General features: G+C 37.2%; 1 protein-coding gene across 1 annotated transcript in view; it reads right to left on the reverse strand.

The window, feature by feature from the left end:
* LOC124775762 (glycerol kinase-like) overlaps nucleotides 1-24,410 on the reverse strand; it is a 277,797-nt gene that overhangs the window by 168,394 nt on the left and 84,993 nt on the right. Inside the window, exon 5 of the mRNA XM_047250592.1 lies at nucleotides 11,826-11,935. Within this exon, the coding sequence (XP_047106548.1) occupies nucleotides 11,826-11,935 (110 nt within the window). The remainder of the gene's footprint in view (nucleotides 1-11,825; nucleotides 11,936-24,410) is intronic.

Genomic DNA, 24,410 nt, shown 5'->3' on the forward strand with positions numbered 1-24,410 from the left:
GCCAGGTTGAGATTCGTTGGGAGAGTCCTTAGAAAATGCAGTCCATCAACAAAGGAGGTGGCTTACAAAACACTCGTTCGACCTATACTTGAGTATTGCTCATCAGTGTGGGATCCATACCAGGTCAGGTTGACAGAGGAGATAGAGAAGATCCAAAGAAGAGCTGCGCGTTTTGTCACAGGGTTATTTGGTAAGCATGATAGCATTACGGAGATGTTTAGCAAACTCAAGTGGCAGACTATGCATGAGAGGCGCTCTGCATTGCGGTGTAGCTTGCTGTCCAGGCTTCGAGAGGGTACATTTCTGGATGAGGTATCGAATATATTGCTTCCCCCTACTTATACCTCCCAAGGAGATCATGAATGTAAAATTAGGGAGATTCGAGCGTGCACGGAGGCTTTCCGGCAGTCGTTCTTCCCGTGAACCATACACGACTGGAACAGGAAAGGGAGGTAATGCAGTGGCACGTAAAGTGCCCTCCGCCACACACCATTGGGTGGCTTGCAGAGTATAAATGTAGATGTAGATGTAGATGACATAAGCAAGCTCACCTCATGCACACACGATTGCCAGTGCCAACATCTCGGGCTGGAAAGCTGGAGCTGATGGTCATGGTTGTGGGTGTGAATGGTGTGCATCTCTCTTCTACTGATGAAGGCTGTGACTGAAAGCTATATTTAAGTGTCTTTTAACTGTGCCTGTCTCCAACTTGATGTGCCTTCTTTGTGGTAAGTAGCAATCTGTCTTTTCCTATATTGTCGATATTCCTACCTGGAGTTTCCATTGTTTGATTTAGTTAAATGATGAGTTTGTCTTGTTCTGTGGCTGGTTGTCCTGTCTCTTGTTTCCCTACGTTCCATATAGCCCTAATACTGTTGTCAGAAGTACTAGTTTCTGAGATTATGTGCATATTCCTTGAGTTTTTAATAATCTTTCATAGTAATTCTGAGTAGTTTTTGTAGTGTGTAACTACTGCAGGATCCTTACTTGTTATTGCCAAAAGATACATTTTCCTTTTCCTTTCACAAGATACTTTAATCCTTCTAGCAACCAATGATATTTTACATGGCAGTTTAGTGTCCTTTCTGATTAGTTTACACAGGAAGCTACTTTCAAGTAATGCTATGGATTTATAATGGAACAGATTAAATTTTATTTTAGCATTTGTACTGAAGATGTAAGAAAAAATGTACCAAATGTTGAATGACGAACTGCATGGAGAAACAGAGCAGGCTAGGAAAAAATGGCTAAAACAAGAGTGTGACTCAGTTGAAGAACTGGAGAGGAAGGGAAGATATCACTTACTGTAAACCAGAGTAAAGACTACAACATGGGATCAAAACAGACCAGGAAGTGCTACTATGTAAATTTTCAATAAAGACGAAAACATAATGTATGAAGTTGGGAGGACATCCTGCAGGGATGGGAAGACCATTTCAAAGAGCTATAAGACACAGATCACAAACCAACAACTATGGAACTAGAATCCATGAATAGTGTAAATGATGACGAGAAAGGAGCAACAATCATAATGGAAGAAGTAAAGAGTGCAATACCTGCAATGAAAAATGGGAAAGCAGTATGTACAGATACAATACTAGGAGAAATACTAAATTTTCTGGACCAAGGAGGAGTAAGAGAGATAATGAGGTTATGTAACAAAATATATGGTAGTGGTGAATGGCAATTTGACTCTCTGACAACAGTAATGATTTAAGTACCAAAGAATCAAGAAACCAAGAAATTCATTGAGCACAGGACCGTTAGCTTCATTTTACATGCTGCCAAGGCTATTTTAAGAACCATAAACAAAAGACTGTGAAAGGTAATGGAGGAGAATCTGAGTGGAGACCATTTTGGTTTTAGACATAACACAGTCACAAGAGGGGCAACAGGACTCTTGCGAATATTGGAGAGGAAAGTGACCTATGTACGTGTACCTGGAAAAGGCCTTTGATATTTAGCTTCAGATAAACTTGAAACTGTAATGAAAGAAAAGAGAGTTGAATGAAAAATAAGACCACTTATAAATTCATTATATTTAAATCAAAAAGCATCAGTAAATGTGAGAGGAGAAAGTACCAACTGGATAAAACTAGGAAAAGAAGTATGACAAGGCTGCTATCTTCTACCCGTTACTTAGAAAATATGATTGACCATTGCCTACTAGATAACAATGGGCTAAAAACTGGAGGAAGAAGAATAAGGTGTTTGAGGTTTGTAGACAATAAGGTCCTACAGCAACAGCTGAAAAAGAATTACAGGACACACTGGATACCATTGAAGCTAAAAGAAAGATCTATGTCATGAAAATCAGTACAAAGAAAACAAAATTTATGGCACTGGGATAAAATAAAAGGGTAAAGATAATCCTGACTGGAGACTTATTAAAACATGTGCACAGGTTTAAATATGTCAGAAGCAGGATGGAAACATGGAAGAAGGCACAGAAATTAAAACCAGAATAGTACTGGTGAAAGAGGTATTTTATAAGAAGAGAATATTTCTGGAGCAATATGGACAATAATTTGAGGAAAAAGCTAATAAACTATTTGTATGAAGTGTCCTCCTGTATGGTGCAGAAACATGGGTACTGAGGAAGAAAGATAGAACAAGGCTGAAGACTTCTGAAATATGGACATGGTGGATGATAAAACCTAATAAGCTGGATGGACAGAGAGAAAAATGAAGAGGCTCTGAGGAGAATGGGACATGTACTGGATGTACTGGATGTAATAAAGAGAAAGAAACAGAAGTGAATTGGATGTGTATTAAGAAAGAAGGAGGGGCTCACATAAACAGTCTTAGAAAGAAGGAAAGAGGAAGTGAAGGAGGAAGAGATTTCAGATCCATGATGTTGTGATGGAAGGTGGCACATACAGCAACATTAAGAAGTAAGTAGTGGATCACAGAAAATGGAGATGCAAAAGACTTGTTAATACAGCAGAAAACTACTGAACTCAATATAGAAACTTGCAGTATTAACAGACTCTGCAAACTACAACTTTCACGGCAGTGTTCTTTTGCCAGAATTTGTATGTAAATGTGTACTGTGATTATCCTGCCACTGTTATAGTGTTTTGAAGCCTTGTGAAAGTGCCTATCTGTGATAAACTTTTATGTGAGAACTGAGGCTGGTCATTGTATTAATTCTAGTGACAATAAATGTAAAAAGCAATCAGATCTGTTTAAAGCTGTGTTGTGTACATTATCAAGAATTTACCATAAAATAAGTTTTCGGCAATGATGATCTTGTACCGAGGAGATATCAGGAGGAAACTAAAAATTGCAGGCATGCTACCTTTCAGGTGAAACGTTAAATGTCTTTATCAGGTTGGGAGGTTAGGGAATTTAAAAAGTAACATGCATATATTAAAGTTAGATATAGTAGGAATCAGTGGTGGCAGGTAGAAGAAGATTTCTTGTCAGCTGAGAACTGGGTATTAATGCAAAATCAAATGGGGATAATGTCATAGCAGGTGTAATAATGAATATGATATAGGAATTTTGATAAGCTTCTGTGAACAGCATAATGAATACATTATCATAGCCAAGATATACACAAAGCCAACACCAACTACTCATAGTAAAAGTTCATATGCCAACTAGCTCTGCAGGTGAAGAAGAGACTGAAAGAATGTATGATCAGATAAAAAAAATTAATCAGATAGCTAAGAGAGAGGAAAATTTAATTGTGATGGGAGACTGGTATTTGATAGTATTGTAAGGTACCAGGAAAAAGATTGTACAGTAACAGAATGGGATGACATATGATGAAGAGTGCGATACTGATCATATTGAAGTACTGAATACTATCTTTTGATATACATGCGAAACTGATGTAACAAAATGAGCAAACAGCGTAATGGTATTAGTTGACTGAATTGATGAAAGCAAAGTACCTTGAACATAAGAATAGGGAATATAGTAAAATCATGATAAAATATAATTTATATCCAAAAACATGTATGACAAATGTAATCAAATGTTAAAATAGATATTTACAAAATTCATACAGAGAAATCTAATTGTAATTACTGCTCAACAATGCAAGAAGAAAGATTGCTACTAACTGTAAAGATGACATGTTAATTTGAAGACAGGCACAATTAAAAGACACTTATACATAAGCTTTTGGCCATGGACATCATACATACGTGCACACCACACACACATGGCTGCCAACTCCAGCAACTCAGACCCGAATGCCACTATGATGTGGAATGGAAGCAGTAATCTGAGGTGGGCATCGAAGGGGGAGGGATAGCAGTGTACAGGTGGAGGGAACAGGAGCGCTGTCTGGTAATGTATGGGAAAACAGCAAAAAAAGTAGAAAAACAGGGCGAAAATTGGGAGGAGGTGACAGGGCAGTAGAGGTGGAAACTGTTGGGTGGAATATGTGGAGACAGTATGTTATTGTAAGTTGTGGGTGGGATGTTTACAGAAGCAGAGAATGTGTTGTAAGCATAACGCCCATTTGCACAGTTCAGAAAAGCTGGTGGTGGTGGGGAGTATCCAGATGGCTTGGGTGGTGAAGCAGTTACTGGAATCAAGCACGTTATGTTCAGCTGCATGTTGTGCCACAGGGAGGTCTACTTTGCTCATGGCCACAGTTTGGCGGTGGAAATTCACCCTGGTGGACAGCTGCTTGGTAGTCATACCATTCTAAAAAGCTGTGCATTCCTACATTGTTGATATTCCAACATGGAATTGTAATAATCAGCTATGTGTAAAGATCCAGGATTCTGTTAGTATCAAAATCAGACCTTTATTCGAAAAGTTATAAACATTTCTCAATCAAACGTTATTGTGGCAATGATAACTGAATCATTTTACGATGTTTATTATTCTGGAAAGTTTGTAACAAACTGTAAATCAAAATTCGGTAACTTGTTTTGGAAAATCAATCACTTTTAATGGTAAACTTCAAAATTACTGTTTTAAACAATGAATATATTTATATTTTGATTATTGTAAGATATGTAAGGACCAGTGTCAGCAGCCCTGAAATGGCTAGTATTTCTCAGATTTTCTTGAGTCAGTGTTACATCATCTTCATAGCGTGAATAAAACAGTTATTATGTACATTTTCATTTCAGTGACATCATTCACTAGATTTGATTAATCTGACAAGTCAGTCCTGACATTAAGATGAGCTTAAGACTCTTTTTAGGTGAAGATAATTGCAGCAAAGACACATACTCCTCATTTTACATGCTTCAAGAAAGTGCAAGTTAAGTAATGATCTTGATAGCTGTAATCTGTTCAGTTTTAACTTTTTTGTCACATGCAAACATAATATGAGCAAAAGTCTGTGATATTATCCTTCACTTTTTAATAAATAAACAACAAACAGAATAAATAGGTCCCAATTATATTACTCATCATCCGTTTTTGTTTGATATTGTCTACGAAACACAGATCAGTAAGTTCAAAATCATTCAATTTAACCAAACTTTAATTGAATGATTACAAATAATAATTTATTATTCATTATCTCTACTTGGACTTTTTAGTTGAAATAATATAGGTATTTGATTAGAAATACTGTATTTACCAAAATATTTGAAACTAAGAATGTAAACAAACATTGTACAACCCATACACTCCAGATTTTGATAGCAAAATCAAGATTAAACTAAAATGAAACAACCACTATTTTGTAACATTTAAATTCAGAATATATACAAATAAAATATAACCAACTCATAATAAAAAAAAGCTGTTAAACATTACAGAAACTTACTTTTCTGGAATTTTCCAACTCCTAATTGTAGCTTACAAATACATCTAAAAAGTATGGTAGTAACAGTTCTTCTTTAATTCTTTGAGCACCTCAGATCATTTAACACACATAAGAAACAGGACATTGCTATTTGAATTATTTCCTTCTGAAAACTTCTTTATGAACATTTCTTTTGTAATTCTATGTGTTATGTCAACATGTTTTTGGATGAAAATATCAGAATAAATCATGAGTTGAAGAATCAAACCATATTTTAGTCTGCTATGAAAATGGGCCAGGACGTTTAATGTTTAGTTAATGTTTAGTTTTAATTTAGAAATACATGATACATTTTTTCAAATGAATTACATGAAACATTTGAGCCTTTGTGACATTAATATCTGTCTGTGCACAATACCAATTTAGTTATGTGGAGACACTGCAAATGAATATATGTGCAAGCCTCAGAGCCAGTTTTTGTCTACTGCATCATGAATTCTGAAATAAAGGGGTGATGAAAATCTTTTGTTAATGTGTATACTTGCTTGCTTGTTGAACAGAGTTACTCACACATTTACATGTAGACCCACAGTTCAACATGGACTCTGAATGCAATTTCAAATTTTGTTAATAAGTATACATTGTTAAATGCGAAAGAAATGATAATTGGGGGGTACGAGGGGAGGAACGGGGGAGGGGGGGGGGAGGGGGATGATCCCTTGACTTTAAGTGCTAGAGTTAAGCACGTAACCACTGACACATTGTGAAAAAACATGGCATAGTACCAGGCCAATGAATACGAGGTTGCTAACTGAGTTACATGTGCTTGCTATCACTGTTCGTTAAAATGTGTGCAGATGTCATAGCAGTTTAAGCATATGTTTGGTAACTATAAATTTAATACAAACTGTATAGTTACTTCTATTCGAGCATAGAGAGTATTTCTGGAAGGTATGTCTAATCTTTATTGACTACTGTCAAACTCCATATATTTAACTGTTCACTGTAGATGGTTCAAATTACCTTTTTTGCTCTGTCACTATGCATCTATGAAATGCCAGCAAATTTTTTTCATATTAATTATGAATTTCTAAGAATTCTTAAAGGAGAATTTACTATCTGCACTCATTACTTACATTTCTGATATTTACCTTAACCTAAAAATACTGATAAAAAAAATTCTGAGCCTCAGCACTGTAGGGGGAATCAACAATGACCTCTATATTATTTACTTGTTTTCAACTTCTGTTTGTACAAAAAAAATTTGTTCATTTATAGTGACACTAGTTTTTGAACTGACAGCAGCAAATGACCTTGGCTTGATACACAAAATTCTGCTACTCAAAGCTGATGCTAGTTCACAGTAGAATAATCTGAGATTAACATTTGTATAATGCACATTTCTGAGTTCAGCTTGATCCAAGTTCATTTTGTGTGCCAATCAGGCCATGAATTTTCTTCAATATCCAAGGCTTTGTCAAACTGCAGTGTTCTGTTTTGCTAGTAACTGTTCCAACTGTAACTGTATTTATTATGCAGTTTTATCTTCCAGAAAAATTTACCATCAAAAAGGCCTATAGGACACACTGGAAATCATTGGGATAACATGGATACAACTTTGATCCAACAAGAGGCCTGAACCTTATTTGTAGTCTAGCCATTTAACCCAAGACTGAAATGTGGTGTGATAACTGAGAAAGTGATGGCTCTGACCTATTCTCAGGTTAGAGATTCCATGTTCAACTAACACAAACACAATCAATTCTGACAAAGTTCTCTGAGATGCAGTTTTAATATCATGAGCATAATTTTCCCAAACATCAGTTACTAAATAGTAAGTGGCAACGTCTTCATTATTGTTGCAGAGGGCACTTTGAGTTACCAGTCTCCAGATACAGACAGCTGGTAGCCATTCTGACGGACAATAGGGAAATCATCTTAAATGGTGAATTACATCATTTTATGGTCATGATATCCTTTTTTCTTCATGAATTTCTATATTTAAAGAAAATGATAAAATAATATAAAAGAGAGAGAGAGAAATGAAATAAAAATACAAGACCACTAAAATGTTCCGTTTGAGTCATGTCATGCCTGTGACATTACTTGCTATGGTGCTGCTCCTACTGTCGTAAAGCACATACAGAGCAATGTCTTGTTTTGGAATCTACATTTCATAAAATGGGTTACAAATAGTGTGTAGTACCACAGTGTAAAAATACATCTGTAAAAACACCGGAGAAATTGTTTCTCAGTGTTCTGATAAATGAAAAAACACATACAATGTGGTTGCAACTCACTCGAGATCCAAATGAGTTAGTCGTCACAGTGTGTGTTTATTTCTCATTTTGATGTAAATAAACACTCCTTATGAACTTTTTGTCATTGTAATGTAGCAGGTAGTGTGCTGGATTTCTAATTCAATGTTCACAAGACTGATACTCATTCAGTCTACAAGAATCTGAGAAACCATTTAACAATTTCTGATCACATTATTCTTTCCAAGCGAGCCACTGAAGACAATAATTTGTTATTTCCAACTGTCCCCACTGAGCCTGTTGTAAGACTGCAGGATTCTGATAAAGAGTAAAACTGAACATTGCTTGAAACCTACATGGAAATGTAATAAGATGAGGGCATTATGCTTAAGCATCTTTACATCATAGTATTCCAGCAGCCGTTAAGTATGCAAATAGAACAACAAACACTTTTAGGCTCTGCTGCATCAACTGCATATTTCATAGACATAATTTTCTGGTGATACAACAGAATAGAAGTTTATTGTCTCATAACATAAATTTCAGATCATTGACTTAATGTATAAGAGACGTGTCAAAACACAAAATTTGGTTTACATTTTTCTTATAATATGATTAATATAGTATACTGTAATGGATATGTAATTAATATCAACCAATATTTTTTCTTAAGAAGTAACAAAGTTTTAAAAATAAGCAGTACTAAATGCTCTCTCCTTCTCAAATTTTCAGGTTGTCCTTCATGAAGTCTACTACTGAATAGTAACATTTCTGTGCTAGTTTATAACACAAGGTTTTTTCAGAGCTTCTAAATTTATACTGAGCAATTCTCTTTCTTTCACTTTGTTATGTTGTTGTTGTTGTTGTGGTTTTCAGTCCTGAGACTGGTTTGATGCAGCTCTCCATGCTACTCTATCCTGTGCAAGCTTCTTCATCTCCCAGTACCTACTGCAACCTACATCCTTCTGAACCTGCTTAGTGTATTCATCTCTTGGTCTCCCCCTACGATTTTTACCCTCCACGCTGCCCTCCAATACTAAATTGGTGATCCCTTGATGCCTCAGAACATGTCCTACCAACCGATCCCTTCTTCTGGTCAAGTTGTGCCACAAACTTCTCTTCTCCCCAATTCTATTCAATACTTCATCATTAGTTATGTGATCTACCCATCTAATCTTCAGCATTCTTCTGTAGCACCACATTTCAAAAGCTTCTATTCTCTTCTTGTCCAAACTATTTACCGTCCATGTTTCACTTCCATACATGGCTACACTCCATACAAATACTTTCAGAAATAACTTCCTGACACTTAAATCAATACTGGATGTTAACAAATTTCTCTTCTTCAGAAACGCTTTCCTTGCCATTGCCAGTCTACATTTTATATCCTCTCTACTTTGTCCATCATCAGTTATTTTGCTCCCCAAATAGCAAAACTCCTTTACTACTTTAAGTGTCTCATTTCCTAATCTAATACCCTCAGCATCACCCGACTTAACTCGACTACATTCCATTATCCTCGTTTTGCTTTTGTTGATGTTCATCTTATATCCTCCCTTCAAGACACCATCCATTTGTTATAAATTTTCATAATCATATACTATGGAGTTTGAACATAAAGTTGGTGGACAGCATAAAATTATTTTGATTTCTGATGTTGTAATCATGCTGAAAATGATTTGCCACAAATAAATCAGGATTACCATGCACGAAGACAATCAGCTCATAGATGTATAGTTAGGGAACACCTAATTTCTTTAGATTTTTTAGGAGTGATCAACATTATTTTCTTCACCCTACATTGTACATATTTCTAATGACGGTTTTCTAAAGTTTTAATATTCAACACACATGGTATGAATTAAAACCAAAATACAATTCTGTACCTTATTATTGATTTGAAGTAGCTGTGATATGTCCACACTAGTAGCTTTGTACAGTATCCTTATTGCAAATGCTAGGCTATTTAATTTATTTGAAAGATGCTGAATATGTGAGCTCCACAATAGATTTTTATCCAGTTGTATTCCTAGGAATTTCACACAGTTAGCTTCCCGAAAAATCCTGATTTTTGTGACTGATTTGAACATCATTTCTTTTTGCTTGTTTAGTTTTAAACTGCATTAACTGAGTCCTTCCCATGTTTAATTTTAACCTTTTTAAATCAAACCAGGTACCTAATTTTTCTAAAGTATTTAATATAGTTTGAGGAATTTGGTCAGTACTTGTATTTGCAATGATTACAGATGTGTCATCTGCAAATAAAACTGAATGACACTCAGTATTAAGTGGTAGATCACTTATGTAAAACAGGAACAGAATGGGGGCCTAAGACAGAACCTTGGGGCACTTCTTGTGAAATGGTTTTCAATTTTGAAGTATAAGTTCCTTTCTCTATTGATGTAACCACTCTTTCTCCTGAGTTGGTTAGGTAGGACTTAAACCATTCTAGTACAGTGCTCCTAACTCCAAATTTTTCCAGTTTACGGAGTAGCAAGGCGTGGTTCACACTATCAAAGGCCTTTGATAGGTCCCAAAAAGTTCCTGTAGCATGCAATGAGATGTCTAAGAGGAGCTAATTGTATCTACAAAATGGTTTACAGCCAATACTGTGGTTTTGCCTTTTTGAAATCTATATTGATTTTTTGAGATTATTGTAAATTTTTCTATGAAATTTTGAATTTCTATTGTGACTACCTTTTCAAATATTTTTGATAGTGACATAAGAAGAGAGAGTGGGCAATAGTTTCCCATATGCTTTTTTGTGCATTTTTTGAATAGTGGCTTAACTACTGTGTACTTGAGTATGTCTGCAAAATAAACTTCTTGAAGGGACTGGTTAATTATTGTAGACAGTGGCTGTGCAAGAATATAAAAACTGCAATGTCTAAAGCTGTTGAAGGCAGACATAATGATGTTCCATGGTTTCACACGAGTGTTATTACACTGTCTGAAAACTGAGAAAAGAGGAACGTGGAAAAGAGAAGTTGTTCTGGCTATAACCATAGCAATTACTTTCTGTATGAAAAAGTTTCCCTGTGTTTTATTGTACAAGCTTCCAAAAGTTGCCCAGACTCCTTCCATTTTGAGACAGTTCTGTGACTTATTGCTGACACAGTACTTCTCCTAGTTGTCATTCAATGCAGTTTCCATGTTTCGTATCTCCAGAACATAAAAATCTGGGATGTTTTTGTAAAACAAAGAGACCATAAATCAATCAACTTTTGGATGGTTGTTACTTAAAAGTTGTAAATGTGTTTTTCATCACTAAATAACTAAACTTTTGCAGAAAAAGTATCAAAAAACACTAGTAACTTTGACTAACACTCTAATAACAAATGTATAGCTTCATCTTACTCCTAGTCTGTGATGGCACCAGAGCTTCAGTCAATAACAGAGCATTTTGGATCATGCGACCAAATCTTGAAATTTAAAGATTTTTTACCTTTAATTTCACAAAATAACTACACCCCAAACCATATTTTTAATATATGAAAATAGCCTATCCAGTGACATTACGTCCATATAAAAGACTACAACCCATCATAACTTCTATGACAGATTTTGTTTCCAACAGACCTCATCTCCCTAATGAAGGGATATGCTGAAAGCATTTCATACCTGCTCATTATATTTACTGGATTACAAATAAGTACTGGCTCATCCTGTAGAGTAAGTGCACTGTTAATACCTTTCAAGAAATAATTAATAGTGACATAGCTTACATTATAAAATATACTTTTTTACCACTAAAGCCTTGCTGTATAAATTCTAAGCAAAATATTAATCATTAACTTGTTACATAAATGGGTAGATATAAATTAAATTTATACTGAACATACTTGCAGAGTGTGTCATCCCACTGAAGTGTCTCGATGTTCATCAACATAGTCCGTGAAGCATTGGTAACATCAGTCACATGCAGACCACCATTAGGGCCTCCTGTCAGGTTCTGTGAAATTACATAATTCTCAAGGAAATAATAAACATTTGGGGTGTTGATCAAACACAAGAAAATTAGAATTACAAATGAAAAGTATGGTGAAATAAAGAATAATTTGCAGTGCCTGCAAAGAGCAGACTATAGCTGACATTTTAGTTTGAGTGTGGCATAATCTGAAAACTGAAATCATGTAAACTTATACAGCCAACAAATTATATTTTTGTGAGTCAACCTAAGATCACCAGTATTTCCAGCTATAAACAGGCAAAGCTGACACTAAGGTTCGTAGCATCTCCCAAAACTCAGTAAACTCCTCTTGGAGGCTGATGAATAATGAAACTATTCAGACAAACATTACTATTAGTGAGCAGATTGGGAGATAATTTATTTACTTAAGTATAACTAGTTGGGAACACAAAATTAAACAGCTCTGGTAGATAGACGAAAACTGAAATCTTTGTATGCAGCAAAGTTCAAATAGCTGCAAACCAACATCTGGGTGGAGACAATCTGAAGCAGCTCACCAACTTCAAGTACCTGGCCAGGAGACTTACAGAGGGTGTTAGATCATTTCAGGATATTAAATAAAGAAGATGCACATGCTAAAATGGCATTCAAAAAGAAGAAGCAGCTAGAGTGTACTTAAAATAACTTGGCCCATACCTGCACAGACAGTGCAGCAGTGGAGGGAACAATGGCAGTGGTGGAGGTTTGCTTCTGATCAGGCACTGTGTGGTAGGAGAGATGAAAACTAAAGCTTATTCACAACAGTATATCTCACATTACTTGTAAGCTATACCTAGTGAGTTCACAAATGATCTTATGAACAGGTTATGTCAGTATGACCAACATTTTGACAAATATAGTAATTCATAATCAATTAGGTCTCACTAGAGTACCAAAGAAGAAATAGTTGCATAAATAAACCATCAATCAAAGCAAAACAAGTTTAACTATGCACTATCAGAAAGAAATTTCATGAATGTTAAAGGATTACAAATGTAATGTAGTGGACAATGTCACTTACTACAATATAGAAAATATAAAATAAAGAACATATGTGGAAATTAGAGCTTAGTCCCCTGACAGCTTGTTCATCAGAATTGCGGAAATAAAATTGTCTTCTCTTCCTTTTGCATATTTCCTGAAGTAGCTATGTTTCCCTTCCTTCTTTAATGTTTTTTCATGCATATGGAATGGCTAGCAGTTCTTGTGGTGCTCTGAACCACATTTTTTGATTAGCTTTTTTCATCCTTGTTTTCCTCTTCCAACATAAGTTTAATACCACTGCATATGATCACACATGCCTGATTACAAAGAAATTTCCTATGGTGACTGAAGCCTGCAGCTCCCTGCTATGTAGTATGGAGGTAACAACAAGAATGCTTGAAGTGCACAGATCAGCAAAAAACAGTTAACTGAGGTGGCCGCCCCTTCAGAACAAAGGAATAGACACACTCAGGATGAGAATGTGTTTCTGCTCAGGGGCTCCACTAGCATAGAAGAAAAATAGTTTAACCACACAGAAACAGTATGTAAAACCTTTTGTTTGGAGCATTGCCCTGTATGTCTCAAAGACAGCAGGGAGCCAAAATAGAAAACACTACAGGCCTTTGAAGCATAGTGTTGGAGGAGAGTACTATATACTCATGGACAGAGAGAAGAGCCAATGAAGAAGTATTCAACCATCATAAAAAGAGCATTGTGGAGGGCTGTCAAGGAATGAAGGGACTGAAGCGATGGACACCTATACATACAATGCCCCTTTATTGTCAAATTAATAGAATATCAAATACCTATGAATAACGCACAAGAAGACTAAAATTTCAGTACATCAGGCAGATAAAACAAGATCTTAAACTGAAAAAATACTCTGAACTGAAGAGACTGATCGAAGATAGGGCAAAATGATTAATGAGAATTGTTATTGACCATTATACTGACTGAGAACAAATGAGAAAGAAGTAGACATTTCAAAAAGGGACATTTAGAAAGCACACCAAACCCACAAATTACTACAGGTATCAAAATATACAACGGACCTTGCCTTTGGTGGGGTGGCTTGCATGCCTCAGTGATACAGACAGCCATACCACTGGTGTAGCCACAATTGAGGGGTATCTGTTGAAAGGTCAGACAGTCATATCGTTCCTGAAGAGGGACAGTAGCCTTTTCAGTAGTTGCAGGGGCAACAGTCTGGATGATTGACTGACTGACCTTGTAACACCAACCAAAATAGCCTCCCTGTGATGGTACTGTGAATGGCTGAAACCAAGGGGAAACTACAGCTGTAATATTACCCTAGGGCATACAACTCTGCTGTATGGTTAAATGATGATGGCATCCTCTTGGGTAAAATATACCAATGGTAAAATAGTCTGAATTCAGAAGTCCAGGCAGGGACTACTCAGGAGGATGTCATCATCAGGAGAAACAGATTGGAGCACGCAATGTCAGATCTCTTAATCACATAGGTAGTTTAGAAATGGTAAAAAGGGAAATGTATAGGCTGAAGTTAGATATAGTGGGAATTAGTGAAGTTTGATGGCAGGAAGAACAGCACTTCTGGTCTGGTGAAATGGTTATAAATACAAAATCAAATGGGGGTAATTCAGGAGACGGTAGATATTTATCCCACACCCACCACTGTAGTACAAGTTTATATTGTGGCAGAAGAAGCTGAGTAACACTGTGGGGTAGTGGTTATGATACTAAACTGGGCTGTACAATTTTAATTTCCATATTCCATTCGCATAGGTTCTAGAAGTATATGCAAATGCCAAGAATCCTTGTACTGGAATGTTCTGTAGCTGTATATATACCGTATGTGTTCTGGCCAGAGGCAGTTTGCTCCATGCTCTTGTATGTGGAAGTGCTAAATAAAAATTCGTTAAACAAAGTTAGTGTTCGCCATTCATCTAATTACACCTTCTTCTACATGACATGATTCTGGTGGCAACGCTGAGTATTGGAACTTGTGATAGCACACATTATCAATGACACAGTGGCTCCCAACAGGTCATGACAGAGCCACCATTTACATGGCGAGAAAGCCGAGTTTGAGCCATATTCAACAGATCACAATCTACCAGTGACAGAAGAAGAAGAGGACGTTACAGTGACAGCAATGGTGTGCCACAACATAAGACATCCTTCTGGGTTGACTGGTGATGATGGCCAAGATTCAAACAAGTGCTGAAGGTATATGAATGTACAGACAAATTTAATGAATAGTATGACACTGTGTGTTTGGTTAACATATTTTTCTACTTGGAGGGCACTGCCAAGCAATGGTATAAGAACAACAAGGAGAAGTTCACAAGCTGGGAAGTATTCCAGGTGGAACTGCGCAAATATTTCAATGACACACAATGACAGAAGTGCAAGGCTGAAGATAAATTAAAATGCGGGGCACAGCATCCAGGAGAAACTACAGCATCCTACATTCAAGACATCTTGGAGATGTGTAAAATAGTGGATCCTAGAATGAAGGAGGCAGCCAAGGTTGCACATCCCATGAAGGGTGTTGCTGAGGAGATGTATCAAGCCCTACTCCTGAAGGAAGTTTCGACAGCAGATGATTTCATAAATTGTGCCAGTATATTGAGACAATGCACCAAAAAAGAATTACATGCAAGAAGTTTGACATTGTATTAATGTCTGTGATGGAGGAAGAAACTGATTTCACAAGTGTTCTTCATCAGATAGTGAGAGAGGAAGTTCAGAAGGCACTTGAACTGCATGGCGAGCAAAAAACAAAGACACTTCAAGAGGTCATAAGGGAGAAAGTGAAACAGACATTGAACCCAATCTCTCATCCTTCATTTCCCTTTAAAACCGTGAAAAAGTTGAGAAAGTTGAGACCCAGGTAAAGTTACGTTACTACAATGCCACATGAGGGACCTGTTTGGGCACCAAGGAAGACTGACATCTGGAAGCCGCAGGATAACCAACCAGTATGTTTCCACTGTGGATCACCAGAACATGTGGTGCACTATTGCTGAGAAAGGCAGTGGATATTTGACGCCATCGGTGCCAGAAGACAGCAGACCAATCTTAACCAACGCCAACTCTGGGACAACGAAGATGAACAAGAAGGTGAGGGAGCAGGACGACGTAGGTCACCATCGCTGCGAGATAGCCACTGGAGAGGAGGCTCCCCAACACAGCAAACAAGGTCTCCATCACTGTTTAGAAGCTCCAGCCGCTCACCTAGCTGCTGCAACCTGGAAAACTAAAGGGTGCAACCTTCCTTGGAGATGAGGTTGCCGAAGAGAAAAATCCGCCACAGTCAATCACTACAAAAATGATAGGAAACTATGTCAATATCCTCATGGATGGCCAACCAGCCCAAGCTCTTACAGACTCTGGAGCACCATATTCAGTCATTTCGGAGAAGTACTGTCGCCAGTTGCAGAAAACCGTTTTTGTCGACAACAAAACATCTCTGCTGAAGGTGGCTAATGGGAAATATGTAAAACCTATAGGAAGATGTACCATTCACGTGGGTATAAGTGGCCAAACACAGCCCTTAGAATTCTTCATCTTACAAGAGTGTAGTCATGACGCCATTCTCGGATGGGACTTTTCGAAAGCTTCTCAGGAAATTATAGATTGTGGTCGTTCAGTGATTATGCTAGACAAGATGACATACTGTGGACAGAAAGATCTGCATCCAAGTTTGTGGAGACTATGTGTGCTGGATGAAGTGATCATTCCTGTAGTGAGCACTAGAAAGGTAACTGTCACATGTCACGCCATGCATCAACTCATGGATTTTGTAGTGGAATATAAGAGAAGCATACCATTGAAGAATAACTTTGTCATCCCATCCCATGTTGTCTTGTTTAAGAATGGATTCAGTGAATTGTGGATAGTTAACTGTTGCCGAGAACTGCAGATCCTTCCAAGACACGTGTGTAGCAAACACTGATCCGTTAATTGAAGAACAGCTGAGCATCATAGAAACCTCCCATGCAAAGCCTGTGGGTGAAATAGCGCTACCACTACGAGACAAGATCTTCTAGCTTGACAATCACCAGATCTCACTAAGGAACAGCAGGAGAAACTACCTGTCATTCTTCAAGAGTTCTCTGAATGCTTCAATCCATAAGTGAAGAGCAAATTAGACAAATTGATGGTGAAGCACTGGATTAGCACTGGAGAACATCAACCAATAAGCCATAGAGCATACTGTGTGCCAGCAATGGAACATCAAATAATTTGTGCCGAGGTAGAGAAAATGATGAAGAATGACATCATTCAGCCTTCGCAGAGCCCATAGTCATCACCAGTGGTCCTTGTCAGGAATAAGGATGGCAGTTGGCTCTTTTGTGTTGATTACAGGAAGCTTAATAAGATAACTAAAAAGGACGTTTACCCTCTTCCACAAATTGACGATACACTAGATTGTCTGAAGGAGGCTAAGTTTTTCTCAACCATGGACATGTACCCGGGATACTGGCAAATTGAAGTAAATGAGAAAACCGCATTCATCGCCCCTGAGAGCCTGTGTGAGTTTAAGGTAATGTCGTTTGCTTCGTATAATGCACTAGCAACTTTTGAATGGATGATGGATAATGTTCTACATCATCTGAAACGGACAATGTGTCTTTCTTACTTAGATGACTGGATAGTGGTCTCAGAGACATTTGATGAACATATAAAAACAATGAGGGCCGTTCTTAAGTGTCTCCAACAAGGCGGACTGAAACTTAATCCAAGGAAGTGTCTCTTTGGAGCAAAAAAATCAAAATACTTGGACGCCTTGTGTCAAACAAAGGGGTGTGGCCAGACCCAGAAAAGGTGAGATCTATAATGGAATTTCCTATTCCTAAAAGTATTAGAGATGTGAGAAGCTTCCTCAGGTTATATTCTTAATACCATCATTTTATCAAAGACTTTTGTATCAAAGCCAGGCCATTCCAAGAGTTGTTAAAAGCTGATGCTAAATTTATCTGGGGTGGTGTTCAACAAGATTCTTTCAATGTGCTGCGAAAAGCTCTGACGACTGACCCTGTACTTGGTCTGTATGATGGGAGAGCACCAACAGAACTACACACAGATGCCAGTGGGTATGGGATTGGTGCTGTTCTGGTGCAAATTTTGGATGGACACTTACAAAAGCTGAGAGAAACTACTCAGCTACAGAAAGTGAATGTCTTGCTGTGATCAGAGCCATGTGCAAATTTCGACAGTATCTCTACGGAAGGCCATTCACAGTTGTTAATGACCATCATTCACTTTTTTGGCTGATAGGTCTTAAGGATCCAACAGGATGACTCACCAGGTGGGCACTATGTCTTCAAGAGTATGACATTACCATAGTGTACAAAAGTGGAAGAAAACACCAAGATGCTGACTGTTGCTCAAGAAACCCTGAGCAAGACCATCAAGACTTTGATGAAGATAGTGACTGTCTCGCTGCACTCCAGGATCTCTCTGCTGAGCAGAAGAAGGACACCAAGATATCTCAAATTATGCTTCCCTTAAATCAGTCAGAGGACGTGAAAGGACAATTTAAGGTAGTTAATGGATTATTTTGCAAGAAAAACTTTGATCCATTTGGAAAGAGGTGGCTATTAGTGATTCCTAAACACATGCACTTAGATGTTCTACAGAAATTCCATGATACCCTGAGGACAGACATTTAGGATTTATTAAGACATATAATAGAATTCACAAGAGAGTTTTCTGGCCAGGTTAATTAAGAACTGTCCATCACTATGTGTTGCACTGTTGAGAGTGCAAGAAGAGAAAGACAGTTCCTCAGAAACCACCTGGCTGACTCATATCAATTCCACCAGCCAAAATCCCTTTCCAGCATGTTGGGATTGACCTTCTCGGATGATTTCCAACACCTGCTAGTGGCAATATATTGATTATTGTTTGCACTGATTGTCTGACACGCTATGCCATTACAAAAGCCGTGAAAACAGCCAAAGCATCCGAGGTAGCCAAATTCATTGCCCCAAGGTCGTTAATTATGGATCAAGGGAAAGTTTTTCAATTGAATCTTGTGACAGAGATAAACCGTCGGTACAGCATTACTCATCACATGATGACTGCCTGCCATTCGAAAACTAACGGGCTTACTGAATGTCTTAATAAGACCTTTGCCAACATGCTATCAATGTTCATCAATGTTGAGCAGAGCAACTGGGATGAGGTGCTACCTTTCATGGCGTTTGTCTACAACACCTCCAAACAAGACACCACAGGATTTACACCCTTTTTCCTGGTGTATGGGCATGAGACGACTACGATGATGGACATGGTGTTTCTGTTACATTCTGATGACGTGGACAATGACTACATCAGCCACGTGTTAACCAGAGCTGAGGAAGTTTGGCAATTAGCTCGACTCCGCACACTGCACGCTCAAGAAAACAATCACCGAGCCACCGACCTGTTGTCTACCATCCTGGTGACCACGTATGGATCTTCACTCCTGTTTGGAGAATTGGTCTCTCTGAAAAGTTCCTCAGGCGCTACTTTGGACCTTATAAGGTTGTAAGATAGTTATCTGATGTTACTTATGAAGTTGAAGATTTTGAACTTGACACAAGACGATGGAAGATCAAAGATTTGGTCCACTTCCTTCGAATGAAGCCCTACAAGGATCCTGCATCCCTGGGTAAATTCAAAGCTCCAGCAACAGGCAACAAGCGGAAAGGTGATGAAAAGTGTAGTGGCAAAAGAAGTTCTAAGAATATCACTGCCAGGGAGAGCATTAATCATTGGGAGTCGGAGTATGCAGGACCGATGACTCCTTCACGGACTAGGACGACGTAACACCAAGACACTGTTTTCTTAAGGAAGGAGTAATGTCACAGAAGAAGCTGAGTAGTACCGTAGTGTAGTGGTTATGATACTAAACTGGGGCATGGAGGGTCATGAGTTCAAAATTCACCTGGGCTGTACAATTTTAATTTCTGTATTCGGTTCATGTAAGTATTCATAAATGTCAAGAATCATTGTACTGGAATGTTCTGTAGATGTATATATACTGTACGTGTTCTGGCCAGAGGCAGTTCGCTCCACACTCTTGTATGTGCAAGTGCTGAATAAACCTTCATTAAGAGAAGTTAGTGTTCATCATTCATTTAATTACACCTTCTTCTATGTAACAATACATCAACTAGCTCTGCAGATGATGACAAGATTGAAGAAATGTATGATGAGATAAAAGAAATCATTCAGATAATTAACCCTCAAAAGGGCGTACCATCTTTCATAAAATGAGCGGATGCATGGCATACTTTGTACACATGTACAAAATAGCTACCTTTATATTGCCGAGGTACACATGTATGAGCTAAATCACAGTTTACTCTTAGTTTAATTAGGGAATGATAAAATAAACTTACATTATATGAGCTAAATCACTGTTTAATTAAACAATAATAAAATAAACTTTCATTACATCACTCTCTTCCCATGTAGAAGTGTTACCCCACACTAATGACCCACTGAAAGCATTAAACAGTGTGACTGTATCAAATCCCTGACACTCACTTATTTGAGTATTCATTATCTTGTAGATACCTGCCTCAGTGTGGAACTATACCGCTAGCTCAGAATTGAGTCATTTTCTTGCATGGACAGTACATTTCTTTCTCACCTTGCTACCTTGCTCACTGTTTATTTTATATTACTGCTGCTCACTTGGGTATTTGACAACACAACTTATGTGTTGGCTGAAGCAGTAATGAAGGAATAGGTATGGGCTCTCAATTGTGAAACAATAATAGACTGGGAGAAGACAATGTTATTTGTGATTGGTACACTTTGCATAAAGGCGCACCTGCTTAAGTGTTAAGGGAGGTAAAAATTTAATTGTGATGGGTGACTGCGACTCAACAGTAGGAAAAGGCAGAGTAGGAAAAACTGTAGCTGAATATGGACTGGAGGAAAGGAATGAAAGAGGAAACAAACTGGTTGAATTTTGCACAGAGCATTATTTGATCATCACTAACACTTGGTTTAAGGATCATGAAAGAAGTTTGTATATGTGGAAGAGACCTGGAGACACCAAAAGGTTTCTTTAAGACTTTCCATGAACTGTAGATTAAAACTGAAGAAGGGAGAGACGGAAGATGGAAGTTGTATGCAGTGTTTATACAAGGCAGACAAACTTGAAAGCAAATTATAGATATGGAAGTAATAATAATAATAATAATAATTTTATTGTCATTCAGCCATTAGAGCAATAGACATTGTCAGACATATTATACCATGTAACTGATTATTTAAAAGAAACAACAGGGTTTTTATTAGTGTCACAATTGAAATTTTCATTTATGTCATAGAATGGGTGGGCAACCAGCCAACCAGTATTTGTTTAAATGCTTGTATGGGTAATTCTTGTACAGGTTGTGGAATCTTATTAAATTATCTGTGCCCCACGAGTTTGTAACTGTTCGGGGATTTTGACAGTCTGTGGCAAGAGGTATAAATGCATCTGTTTCCTCTTGTATTGTAACAATGTACATTTTATCTGCATTTTGCTTCTGGTAACTTCTTTTTGTGTTAATTAAAACATACTATATGTATAAGTTTATTACAGTCACAATATTAGGTTCACAAAACAATGGTTTACAGTGTGCCTTATAAGGAGAACCAGTAATTACCCTAGCAGTTTTTTCTGCAGTATTAAGACATCAGGCACACAACTAGAGTTTCCCCATAAAATAATAGCATATGTCAGTATGCTTTGGAAGAAAGAAAAATAGGATGTTCTAACATACTTTTCGGGTATACAAGCCATAAGTCACAGTAACAGATAAATTTCTCTTGACAGCTTACCACTAATATATTGTACATGTTGGGCCGAAGATAATTTATTGTCTAAATATACCCCAAAAACTTAACATAACTAAGATCATCTGATTTCCTTATATACATACATACATTAATCTTTGTTCCATAGATAATGAATATGACATTTCATAATGATGTGGAATGTGTCACTTTAGCAAAATTTTTATTTACACAAGATAATTAATTAATTAATTAATTAATTTTACATTTACTACTTCATATCTAAGAATTCATCTATTGAGTAGAAGGAGTTGTCATTCAGAAATTATTTTAATTTTCTTTTAAATGTTGGTTGGCTATCTGTCAGACTCTTAATAATATTTGTCAAATGACCAAAGATTTTTGTGGCAGCATAATTAAGCCCTTTCTGAGCCAAAAAGGGATTTAATCCAGAATAGTGAATATCATCCTTTCTTCTTGTGTTGTAGCTATGCACTTTGCTGTTATTTGTGAACTGGAATGGGTTTTAATGACAAATTTCATAAGCAAATATATGTATTGTGAAAGTACTGTGAATATTTCAAGTTCCGTAAATAAATGTCTACAAGGTGATCTTGGATGAGCTCCAGATATTATTCTGTTTACACACTTTTGTGCAATGAATACTTTCTCTCTTAATGGCGAATTTCCCCAGAATATGATGCCATATGAAAGCAGTGAATGAAAATAGGCATACTAGGCTAATTCACTGATATGTTTATCACCAAAATTTGCAAGAACCCTAATAGGATAAGTAACTGAACCTAACCGTTTCAGCAGCTCATCGATGTGTTTCTTCCAATTTAATTTCTCATCAAAGCACACACCCAGTAATTTTGAGTGTTCCGCCTTAGCAAAAGACTTCCATTCATAGTCTATACTTATCAATGGTGTTATGCCATTTACTGTACAGAATTGTATAAACTGTGTTTTCTCAAAATTTAGTGAGAGTCCATTTGCAGAGAACCACTTATTAATTTTCTGAAAGACATTATTTGTAATTTCCTCAGCTGATTCTTGCTTCTTGGGCGTGATTACTACAATTGTATCATCAGCAAAAAGAACTAACTTTGCATCTTCATGAATATAGAGTGGCCAGTCGTTAATATACAGGGTGATTCAAAAAGAATACCACAACTTTAGGAATTTAAAACTCTGCAACGACAAAAGGCTGAGCTAAGCACTATCTGTCGGCGAATTAAGGCAGCAATAAAGTTTCATTTAGTTGTACATTTGTTCGCTTGAGGCGCTGTTGACTAGGCGTCAGCGTCAGTTGATGCTAAGATGGCGACCGCTCAACAGAAAGCTTTTTATGTTATTGAGTACGGCAGAAGTGAATCGACGACAGTTGTTCAGCGTGCATTTCGAACGAAGTATGGTGTTAAACCTCCTGATAGGTGGTGTATTAAACGTTGGTATAAACAGTTTACAGAGAATGGGTGTTTGTGCAAAGGGAAAAGTTCTGGACGGCCGAGAACGAGTGATGAAAGCCTCCAAGAAGCCCTGATCTTACCCCCTGCGATTTTTTCTTATGGGGGTATGTTCAGGATATGGTGTTTCGGCCACCTCTCCCAGCCACCATTGATGATTTGAAACGAGAAATAACAGCAGCTATCCAAACTGTTACGCCTGATATGCTACAGAGAGTGTGGAACGAGTTGGAGTATCGGGTTGATATTGCTCGAGTGTCTGGAGGGGGCCATATTGAACATCTCTGAACTTGTTTTTGAGTGAAAAAAAACCTTTTTAAATACTCTTTGTAATGATGTATAACAGAAGGTTATATTATGTTTCTTTCATTAAATACACATTTTTAAAGTTGTGGTATTCTTTTTGAATCACCCTGTATATTAAGAACAATAAGGGACCCCAAGACTGAACCCTGTGGGACACCATTCTTGATACCACCCCAGTTACAGGACACTGCTGGTTTTTGAAGACTATCTGTACTGTTATTTTCAACCTTCTGCATTCTTCAGTTAAATATGAATTAAACCATTTGTGCACTGTCCCACTCATACCACAATACTTAAGCTTATCTAGAAGAATTTCATGATTCACACAAGCAAAAGCCTTTGAGAGATCATAAAATATCCCAATGGGTGATGTTCAGTTATTCAATGCATTTAATGTTTTATCAGTGAAAGCATATACAGCATTTTCTGTTGAAAAGCCATTCTGAAAACTAAATTGACATTTTGTTAGTACTTCATTTTTACAAATATGTGATGCTACTCTTGAATACATTACTTTTTCAAGAACTTTGGATAAAGCTGTCAGAAATGAGATTGGGCAGTAGTTGTTAGCATCAGATCCATTCCCTTTTTTATGCAATGGTTTAACAATAGCATACTTCAGTCTGTCTGAAAAAATGCCCTGTTTCAGTGAGCTGCTACATACGTGGCTAAGAATCCTACTTATTTCTTGGGAACAAGATTTTAGTACTCTATTGGAAATGCCATCAATTCCATGTGAGCATTTACTTTTGAGTGAATTTATTATTTTCCTAATATCAGTAGAAGAGGTGGGTTGAATTTCAATTCTATCAAATTGCATAGGTACTGCCGCTTCCACGTACGTCCTTGCATTTTCTAATGAATATCTGGATCCTATTTTCTCTACAACACTTAAAAAGTTATTATTAAAAATGTTTTCTACTTCTGACTTATTGTTAACAAACTGT

The sequence above is a fragment of the Schistocerca piceifrons genome, chromosome 2 (assembly GCF_021461385.2).
Source record: "Schistocerca piceifrons isolate TAMUIC-IGC-003096 chromosome 2, iqSchPice1.1, whole genome shotgun sequence".
In the NCBI taxonomy this organism is placed as follows: Eukaryota; Metazoa; Arthropoda; class Insecta; order Orthoptera; family Acrididae; genus Schistocerca; species Schistocerca piceifrons.